Raw genomic sequence first — 11307 nt, forward strand, 5'->3', positions numbered from 1 at the left:
TCCAAATTATTGGCAAGATATTACATATCAGAATAGATTGGTTATTCATGTAAAACGTCATTTGTTCCTTGCTGTTATTGGTCACACTTTCTTTCCGTTAAACTTGGACGATTATCAATGGGGATTGATAAATATTTGAAGTTATTACGATAAAATGTTTAATATTTTTTTCTGCAAAGCATAAAATGTGTACGATAAAAAATGTAAAGATTCATAAACATTAGTAAAGTTCTAATGAGTCAGCGCATGAATAAGACTAAAAATAAGGCGGGAAACCACATGAGTCACGTGACGTGTTAGGTGAGCACGTGGTAGCCACATTTTGGACGACGTATTTCTCTGACAGAACAGTGATTGTCTTTCTTACACGAACATTCAGCCCTTTTCCGAGTTTACCGTAAGCTTTGTACGCCAGGCCTCACTCAACCTCCGTTTTTATTCTAATCTTAACTTAAGTAATTTGTTCAAGTTCACACTTTAGTTATGAATCAACTGTACATTGGGAATTTACCGGTTGAAGCTAACGAAGAGTCTTTACGGGAATTATTTCACGAACGATCGAGAGTTGTTCCAAAAAGTGTTCTTGTGAAGAAAGGCGGTTATGCCTTCGTTGAATGTCCCGATGAACAGGCCGCAGAGAAAGCTATTAAAGTTTTAAATGGTAAGCTGTTTAATTCAGCTCTCAAAAATATGTTTGGTGTATCTTTAGAAACTTATAATTTTTTAAACGTTTTCTCACTGTGTTTTATTTTTTATATTGCATAACAACGGATAAACAAAAGATAAGTTGATAGTTGTTTCAAAATGGCGTCATTAAAATGATATTTAAATAATGTGTGAAATCGGATATATAATTAGAACTAGGAATTTAATAGCTTACCACTGTTTTAAAATAATAGTTTCAAATTAAATCAGAGAGCAGGCTTAAATAATTATAAAAATATACTTTATAGTGAAATTAATTTTTCCAGAGTTAGATTAAAAATAAAATATTAAACATTTTTAACCGAACCAAAATGTTTTTACGTTTTGCTAAATTTTTATGTATGCTTTTGGTAACTGAATTTTCTTTATTTACGTATTGAGGCAAGATCTATTTTCACGCTTTAGCTGAGCAAAGTAAATTTTTTATGTGCTATTTTAAACAAAAGTTGGCTTATCAATTAGTATTACATGAGGTTGTGGTATAGTAATATAAAATGGTGATTAACTATTGAAGTAAAGCTGAAGCTTACAAATTAAGAGTTACTCAATCCAGATTGGTGAAACCAAAAATTTTGTTTCACTGAACAGATAGTTATTATACAAGTTATAGCATTACGTACTGGTATTGTAAAACACTTTCATAAGGTTGTTTGATATATTTTGCTTCAATTGATAGTACATTAATATTATAGTAGTTATGAATGTTAACAATAATAAAAATAAACTTTTCCAATTGCTAAAGGAATTTAGATATTTGTATGCTAGTTTTGATCTATCACTGTGTAACTGGCAAATTAATATCGAATTAATTGTGAAACACAGGAAATGACTTTAAATTTTAATATACATGAAAAAAACTTCACAATTGTTGCACACTTCACCTACTAAAATACCAAAAAAGGAAGTAAATGTAGCCTTCCTTGTAACTTCAATACAAGTTCTCTGTCTTACTGCCTTTTCAAAATTTTGAATTAAAACACTAAAGAACACAGCAGGTCATGTAGCCTTCTTTGTACATTCTTCTCCATCTTACTGCCTTTTCAAAATTCAAACTAAATCACTAATGAACATAGCATGTCATCATTTAAACCATAGCTAGTTGATAATTAACAGAGGATTTGTTTTTGGTAAATAATGTTGATTTAAGTTTTGATGACCTAAATATTTTATTGGTAACATGCAAGCTTTTTGAATTTTCAACCTTTTTATTCTACCTACTGTAAAACTATTATCAAAGACTGTTCAATTTTAAACATTTGAATAAACTTGCTTCTTGTTCATCTACATTCCAGAGAGAAAGAAAATCCAAATCTTTAAGTATATATAATTAATACCTAAACCATTGGAACTTAGTGGAACTTCATAATCACAGAACTAAGGGTAACAAAGACGGTTTTACATTTCAATAGTATTTCATTTATTGCTACCATGGTTTGGCCTGTCAAAGCATGAATGAAATGAAATACTTGTGAAATGTTCAGTTGTCTTTTTTTCCTCAATGCTGTAAATCTTTAGATGCTTTTTTAAATTCACATATCTTAAATTATTTATTATTTTAATAGGTCACTTTTTTTCATTGCAATATTGAGCTGCTTCTTATTGACATTTCTTGCAACTTTGATTTTAGTGAAGAAAATTTAGTAGAATGATCAAAAAAAATTCTGCTTTAAACCATTTTTTTTGTATTTTCATAATTCTGTAAATTGTTTCAATAGAAAAACACATACAAAAAATAGATAGCTGTGAACTTGTGTGGAACCTCTTAATTAAAACGATTCTTTGTTTGTAACTAATTAATACAATTAAATCCAAATAGTCAGGTGATTCTCATCACAAGCATTATGAAATTTGACACAAAGCCTCTATCACTAAAATGACTTAGAATGTTATCTTTAATTTTTAAGCATAGTACTTAAAAGGGTATAACATATATTAACTACTAAGTTAAACTGCATACACGTAGAAGAACTAAAGGTGACTTAATTCAAATATTTAAAATTGTTAGAGGCTAAGATAATCTGTCTTTACGAGTGGTGGAATTAAAAGGTTGGAAATGTGATGGAAATTGTTAAGTGTAATAACTTTTAAATTACTGTGCACATATTTACGCTTATTCTTCAGTAACATTTTGTGTGTATTTAAAGCTGTAAACTTGTAGAATAAATTTTACCTGATGTTAATGCTAATTTCTGACCAGAGCAAGCTACTTAAGAGTAAAACTAAATCAACCTGGTAATGAATATAGTTAATCGAATGTACTTTTCTTCTTTCTTACTTATAAATATTAGAATACATTGTTTCATCAGTTTAGTATTATCTTTGTTAATTATATTTTCAATTGTAATGATTTAGTTTCATTAAAGATTATGTTGAAAAAGAAGTACATGAATGTGAAAGGCAAACCTAAATGTAGCCATTGATGCCTTGATTGATTTTGACGGGGTTATCATGATGGGCCGATTGGCCTTATCCTTACCTTACTCTCTCAGTACATGTGGAAGAATCAAGGATTGTTCCTTTTAATGACCAAGTGAAACTCACTAACACCTTTAACAACTGTTAAATTGTGTAGGTCATTGCTCATATCCAGAGGGTAAATTTCATTTGATGACTGTTTCCAGTAATGAGTTTAAATGTGTATTAGGTGAATTTCATTAAAAAATTTATTTGTTGGACTCATTAAATTATGTGAGATAAATATTATACTCTTGTGCTAGTAGTACTATGTTGTTTGTCGGTTATGTTAGTAGGAGTTAGTCATGATACTGTGTTTGAAAGAATATAATAAACATATTTTACACAGACAACTACTGTTTGAATCAAATAATCACTGAAGAATTCACTCTTTACAGTTGTAATCAAGATATTTCTGTTAAAAGTGATACAATTTTTTGCTGTTATTAACTGGAATTTTATATCGCATTTAACTGTTTCTATTGTAATGCAATTTGTTTACAATTTTTGTGTTTTTGCAATGTTTGCATTCCTTCCCATATTTGGAATTTCTTAAAGTAAGACTTCAACTAGTAAGGTATTGAAAAAGCTAACATGGGATTGCTTTGAGAGAAAAATAGGACTTCAGCCAATAATACTGCATTGCTAAAGAGCTTTAGAAAACTATTAAGATGTTTTTAAAAACACAAATATTTTTTTAATCGTTTGAAATTTTGTTTTATAGTTTATTTGATCCAAGCCTGACCTTGTGATTTGTGTATCAGACTGGGATGCATTATAAGAGTATCAGCCAGTCCTGATTTTTGGTTAAAAGTATCCAAGCAGCACATGTTACTGATTGACTATCTTCCCTCCAATCTGCATTTGAAAATTAGATAGAGCTATGACTGAATCATAGAGATTTCTAACTTAGCAGGTTATCCCATTGTGTAAAAAAAAAATCAAATTATTTTGGAATAATTTCAACCGCTAGTATAAACAACATACTGAGGTAGAGGCAGAAAAGAAAAGGTTTGTCTTATAACAAATGTAAATAAAACAAAGGTGAGTTAGTTTACCAAGGTTACCCCCCACTCAAAAAACCAAACAAAACATTAAATTCGTGTTGTATATGGCCAGTCACATCCCTTGAAGAACATAATGTTAAATATATAAAACAACTAAGTACAACAAATGGCTATTGTTTTCAACCTAACAACAATCGTGTAATCAGTTTCTACACCAAGTAACTGGATATAAATATCTTTGTATGTCTAGTTGTTTTGTTTTGATAGTTAAACTTACTAAATTCTTGTGCCAGTATTGTTTGGAATAGTTATCAAGATTTTTAACTACATATATGTCCTTAAGGTCTATACATAAATTAGTGTAAAAATATTTGTTTTAATAATAAGTAAATATTCAAAATACTAGTATGACTGATGTGCCAAAAACAACTACATTTGTTTATAGTACAAGTCATTCCTTTATGAAGGTTTGTTCACGGTACAAGTCTGAATGCTCTGTTTACAATTCAGGTCAGACCTTTAAGAAGTCTTTGTGTAACTACAGATTTTCATTGATTCTTTTTTGTTTGTTTTAGTTCTAGACAAGTACTGTAAAGCAGCTTTTATTTAAAGTTCCAAACACGTTTTTGCGCAAGTTTGTAAACTAGACTTGTTTCTGTAACTTATCTTTTTTTGTTGTAAATCAAAGGTAACTTTATGAAATATTAGTGTAATAGTAATTAGTCAAGAACGTCACACTCAAAATATTATTTTTACATGCTTAATGTTTTTTTTATGAAAATTCAGTATAAACATTTACTTTTCAGTTTTAGCATTGTTGCTACAAGCTGTAACAAAATGCAATTCATAATCGTGCAGAAGACTCAGAAATGTTTTTTTATTCACAGGACTAATAAGAAAATAGATTCGCAATTCGAATTCGGAAAGTTTTTCAACTTTTCAGTTTTAGCATTGTTGCTACAAGCTGTAACAAAATACAATTCATAATTGTGTGGAAGACGCAGAAATATTTTTTTAATCACAGGACCCTAAAAGAAAATAGATTCGCAATTCGAATTCAGAAAGTTTTTCAACAGATAAACAGAAACATATAGGCCCAGGTTACCCTAATTCTCAAGTTTTATGTAAGACTCGTCGAACGATAGTTGGAAACATCATAACATTATAAGTGATATCAGTGGGTCTGTTACGTTGTGTCACAACACAGTACACATTACACAAGTTGTTTACTGTTTTATAGCCTCGTACGTTGTGTCACAACAACCGTACACATTACACAAGTTGTTTACTGTTTTATAGCCTCGTACGTTGTGTCACAACAACCGTACACATTACACAAGTTGTTTACTGTTTTATAGCCTCATACGTTGTGTCACAACAACCGTACACATTACACAAGTTGTTTACTGTTTTATAGCCTCATTTAAATATTTGTATGATCTTACAACATAAACTATTGTAGCGTGTGTTTGTATATCGGTAAGAAATTAAAGAAGCATGTTTCAGTTTATGGTTGTTGTGAAAGTCTGCGAGATAAAAAATGTCCACGTTTCAGCTACATTGGTTTTGATTTACTTTTTTAACCGAAAATATAGCTTATCGACCAAATTAATCAGCGTTTTATGTGAAAAGTTGTATGCTTAAATTTTTATCATATTTATTTAACATCTGTTTTAATCTATTCAATTGCCTTTAAGGAAGTGTTAAGATTTACGCAAGGATTGAAAACAGGGCCAATACGATGTTGATGGCGCACTTTGCGAGAGAGAAATTCTGCGCCTCTCCTTAAAAAATTCTAATCTATCTTTGTCTTCAAAGATCCAAACACGCGTCTCCTACGGTCGGCGCTATGTGCGGTCGCCCCTCTCGCACTACCCTTGTTACGGACCCTGTATAAATCGGGTAAACGCATTTAATTTGTATAATTTTTAAAAGTTTCTTGAAGTGTACGTAACTTCTCTCGTTTTTTAACTTAAAATTACAATTTTCTTTGTTTTTTGTCCGTCCTGTAAGCGTTTATACAAGAGTTCAGTCATGATAGCTAGCTTCGTTTCAGAAGGTGTGTGGAATATTATTTTCGCTGAATTCATGGCTGAAAAATGTTTTCTTTGAATTTGAAAATCTAAAGCTGTGGTAGTTTACGTCATTTCCGGACCTAAGCCGACCACCACCCACCACGTAGAACTCGATCTCACTGCCACGTATTAAAGGTGCGTATTAAAAAAAAAGGAAAACAATTTGATCAGATTTTCTAGCAGTGTTTCTGTAGTGCTTACACAAGAGCAGATGACTAATTACAATTTTTCGTGTTATTTCTAAGAATTAACACTAGTCATCACTTCATATTTTATTTAAACTTTCAGTTCAATACAGCACTAAAATATTTATTGATATCTTGTTAAAATAGTTTAGGGATAGTCAAATAACCATATTTGAAAGCTTTCCAGCGAATACTTGGCATCGTAGGGAAGTTGCAGTTTTGGTGTGTCTACACCAGTGAATTACAAACTGTGTGTCGCAGCAAGTTACTAGGACTGTCGCGAGAGTTTCACCAAACAAAGAATATTAAAAAAAAAACTCCAAAAAGTTATTACATGTGGTAGCAGGGGTGTCACACAAATCAAAGTAAGTGGGTTAGGGTGTCGTCAGTGAAGAAATTTGGAAACCACTGCTCTACACCTTTTGATGTTTCCGTCATTCAGGTTCAGATCTTTCAAGGTGATTAATATATTAAACGATATAATTTAGTACATTTAAATTAATCTAGTCCTAGAAAATATGTGGTGAACTACAATAATAGTGTGAAGTGACGTCAGATAATGTAGGTGTTAAGAAAAGGTTCCAAATTTAACCAAATATCACGACTCGTGAGAAGAATCAATTAATAGAAGATTCATTGCGAGATTAACATAACCCGAATTTTGCCACCTTAAAGCAACAATTAGCACTCAGTTTTATTTTTATTTGTGCTTAATATAAATTTGACGTTCGTACAATCTTTGATGAAAAGTTAGACATTTCGTATCTGTCGTTTGTTTTTGAATTTCGCGCAAAGCTACACGAGGGCTATCTGCGCTAGCCGTCCCTAATTTAGCAGTGTAAGACTAGAGGTCATCACCACCCATCGCCAACTCTTGGGCTACTCTTTTACCAACGAATAGTGGGATTGTCCATCACATTATAACGCCCCCACGGCTGAAAGGGCGAGCATGTTTGGTTGGATGGGGATTCGAACCCGCGACCCTCAGATTGCGAGTCGAGCGCCTTATCCACATGGCCATGCCGGGCCCGTATCTGTCGTATGCACGTGTTTCAAATATCAGGATCATTAACTATTTCATTCTCTTCTCACTTAGTGAAGATAGGACTTTGATTTTCAAAGTTCACTTATTTGTTGATAACCGGTTAGTTGAGCTCAAGCTTACCTAAAGTTACGTAAGAATTATTGGTTTGTTTATATTTAGTTGAATGTTTATTTTTATTTTCCTTCTGTTTACATTAAGGACATGACGAAAGTTAATAAAAATGACTTAGTTAAAAAAAATGCAAAAGTGTTATACGTGTGCATTAAAATTTTAAATTGATTTTAAGACAATCCAATAACGAAAACCTCTACCCTACGTTGTATACGTTTAAAACCACTTTTTTTTTTCTCGTCTTCGGTTAGGAAATCAACTATAAAACCACAAAAAGCTACATTTCGATAAGCAGAGCTTCCTATTGTGGTAGAGAACGTTTTAGATATTGCTGTTGTGAAACAGTACATGACATAACTTTATCTCTTGTTGATACATGCAGATAATTCAACCAGTGACGTTTATACCCGTGATGTTCACATCACAGATAGTCCATTGTATAGCTTAGTGCTTAACTAGAAACAAACAAAACATGCAGACGATGTAGGACCTAGGTTCTGTAATCATTTGTATTTCTAAGACACGACGATTTGTAAGCATAATGAAAATTTTTAATACATACTACATGTTTCGACAGAACATTGGTCTGTTTTCCTCAGGTATATTACGCTTACAAATCGTTGTCATATATATATATACGATTCTCCTAGCGTAATGTGGTTCCCTACACAAATATCTAATCATTTGCTACTTATCTCATAACGCTCTCGTGTACCATTTTCAAATAACCTTTTATGTACTAATATTCCTTTGCTGAACACCGATATTTTTGTGTGATACGCTTTGTAAATAGTTTTGACATTTAACGACGAGTTTTGGATCGATCGTTATAAGCCAGTCAAGGAATAAAGTAGTATTGTGTGTATATAGAAACTAGCTTAATGTGTATGATTTCAAGACTTGCTGTGTTTAATAGGCTAGAACTGGAAATGTTTAGATTATTTTGGTTTGTAGCTTGTCAAGGTGTCATAGTTGCTAAAGTGAAAAGTTATGGCCACCTTAAAACCCATCATAGATATTCATGTTATCATAGCTTTAACATGTTAGCACAAATGTTATCACGTTAACAGTTTTAGAGTGGAATCAGTAAAATATCGTGAGATAGCGGAATATAGTACATGTGTATGTATTTATGACCTTCTTTATAAATTATTTTTAAATGTATTGCTCCATTGTGCTTCTGATATTGTAACTTTCCTGAGATGGTTATCTGTTAGTATATTTGAATAACGAATTTAACGTCTCTCCGATATATTAAAATAAGCGAATATGTTGCAAAATTACTTTTGTATTTAGTGATTGAAATGAAGGCATACAAAAAATCATGAAGCTTTCTAAATGCTTTCGTATAATTAATGATTGTTCAGTGTCGTATAGTTGTTACAAGGTAAGTTCACAAACAGCTTTTCATGCATACTCATAATATTTCCTGATTTCTTACAGTTCATCCTATTCTCAGATTTTCCGTTCGGTAGAACCGATGTAAAAAAAGTGTGTAAGTGATCTCAGAGAATCTCATCATATTGTACCAACACTTAATAAATCATTTAATCTAAAATCCTTGAGAAGAAAATCTCGTGAACTGATAAATGATATTTCATCGCCTAATTGGATTTGATTGACTAAAGTAGTTTCACAGTGAACTCAAAATTCATGAATCAACAACAAAATATAACGTGTAGGCTTTGATGTATAATCTACTTTGTTCACTACTAATACCTAGTCTATTGCATAGGGAGTATCGAATCAAACAATAGATTAGGGTTTACGTCATTTGCGGATTCTTTTTTTTCTTCACTGAAATTACAGGTTTTGGTCACAAAAAATTCACAAATAAATTACTTGTAATGTCTGCAATCTAATATAGCAACAATGTGCAAAATTTTATTTATTAGTTATTATTTTAAAGGACAAAAATGTTTAAAGAACATTCACTTTGATACCAGAAATCTGTAAGTTCAGTCTCAGGGATGTACCAAACCAATCGCTGTTGAACAGGGGTGAAACGGCCTACGAAAAGGATATTTTTGATTGGGTAAAATCTAACCCCGCCATCTGACGTCCCTACGAGATAAGTTCTTACTGTTGTGTCATGGTAACCGGACGTGAGTTTTTGGTCGAGCGTGTTTGTTAAGATCGCGTATTCGACCTTGACATAGAACTAAGAAAAAGTGATTAATACTTGACGAATTCTTCTTTTTAATAAATCGAGCCTTTTACGAGTTCGATAGGGTTCTTGATGACAACAATGTGCTTTTTTAAAGATGAGTGAACCAATTGATAAATTAAAAAAGCATGCACGAAAATTGATTCACAAACATTGAGAGTTTTATCGTTAAATCACTAATTATGGACAGCTAGACCTATTCACCACGCGCAGTGCAAACACAGTCACAAGTAGTGCTTTTTTATTTTAAATTATTGGATGGTACTTTGATCTTAACGCCCCTTTTCATCACGTATGAATTGTATGAAAATTTACGACTGAAATTTGTTACACAGAATAGTAGAATTTTGTCTTTGTGAAGAAGCCATTCTCTTAAATACTTGTTTATTATTTCCAGCTCAGAACACTACTGGGAAATAAGCTTTCTGCTTTTGTTATTCTGTGCCTTGATTGGCTTTGTTCCAATTGTGTACCAGTGGAAAATTTAATTTGCATTTTCTATGTACCCACTAGTCACGAGTGTACGTATTACGTATACCTGCATTGGACAGTCATTTTTCAATAATAATGGGGGGGGGGGGGTTGATTACTTTGAGCAGCATATTTACTGTTTCCGTGAGGCTATTACATATTTTTTGTGTTTATAGCCAAAGTAAAGATCTTTAAGTATATTTTAGACTTCTTTTCTGAACTTGTCAATCACTCGAAATTGCTTATTCGGCATTGTAGTTGTAAGTCATAAATTATTGTATATACTGTACACGAATAAATAACACTAGATTAATGAAAACAAAACTAACAACAATAATTGTATACAAAATAGTAATGAAGTTCGTATTAAAATATCGACGTTAGCGATTCAGTAAGAAAGGAATTTTGTTATTTTCATTTGCTAAAGAGCATATATTTGTTTCCTGTTGCGGGTTATTGTGAGGAATCAGTTTATAAGCTCAAAGCGAATACTCAAATAAATAGGATTTTTGTTGTTGTTTTTTTTTGCAATTTCCGCCAACGGGAATTCTTGTTATTAACTATTAAGAAATTACTCCTGTTAAACTATCTTATAAGATGAAACACTTTTTTACAGTTTTAACCAGTTTAAAAAACATCGTCCGAAATTTTATTTTTTAGATAATTTTCCGTTCTTTGGGCAAGTTATTAATTTCAATTGCTTTTATCTTCCTTTCGAATCCTAACAGACTCCGTCATTTAAACTGATTGTAAGCTACTTTGTGACTTTTTTTTTTCAGGTTTCAAGTTCATGGACTCCGAGTTGTTAGTAGAGCCATCAGTTCCTCAAGGCCGGAGGTAAGTTTTTGCTGTTGTGATAATTAGGGCTAACTTGTGTAACCTAGTGTATTGTTACTGTATGAGTAATAAGCTTCAATTGTTATTTATTTGTGAGATAAAGTCTTTTATAAAAATCACGTCCGTTGGATGCAGTCAAATTCATAATATATGTTAATACACGTTGATATGAATTATATGTTATAAAATGGGGAAAAATTATAATACTTGATAAAGATTTAGGCTACGTAAAAGTATAGACTAAATATTC

At 31.7% G+C, this 11307-nt stretch overlaps 1 protein-coding gene across 1 annotated transcript; it reads left to right on the forward strand.

Annotated features, from left to right (window-relative positions):
* Positions 1 to 330: 330 nt before the first annotated feature.
* LOC111087052 (insulin-like growth factor 2 mRNA-binding protein 1) lies at positions 331 to 11057 on the forward strand (the record flags this gene model as incomplete). Its single annotated transcript, XM_022392290.1, has 2 exons — positions 331 to 661; positions 11000 to 11057. Coding segments are annotated over exons 1-2 (236 nt in total), but the record flags the coding sequence as incomplete, so codon positions are not given.
* Positions 11058 to 11307: the final 250 nt, after the last annotated feature.

This window comes from Limulus polyphemus, unplaced genomic scaffold (assembly GCF_000517525.1).
Source record: "Limulus polyphemus unplaced genomic scaffold, Limulus_polyphemus-2.1.2 Scaffold1687, whole genome shotgun sequence".
NCBI lineage: Eukaryota > Metazoa > Arthropoda > Merostomata > Xiphosura > Limulidae > Limulus > Limulus polyphemus.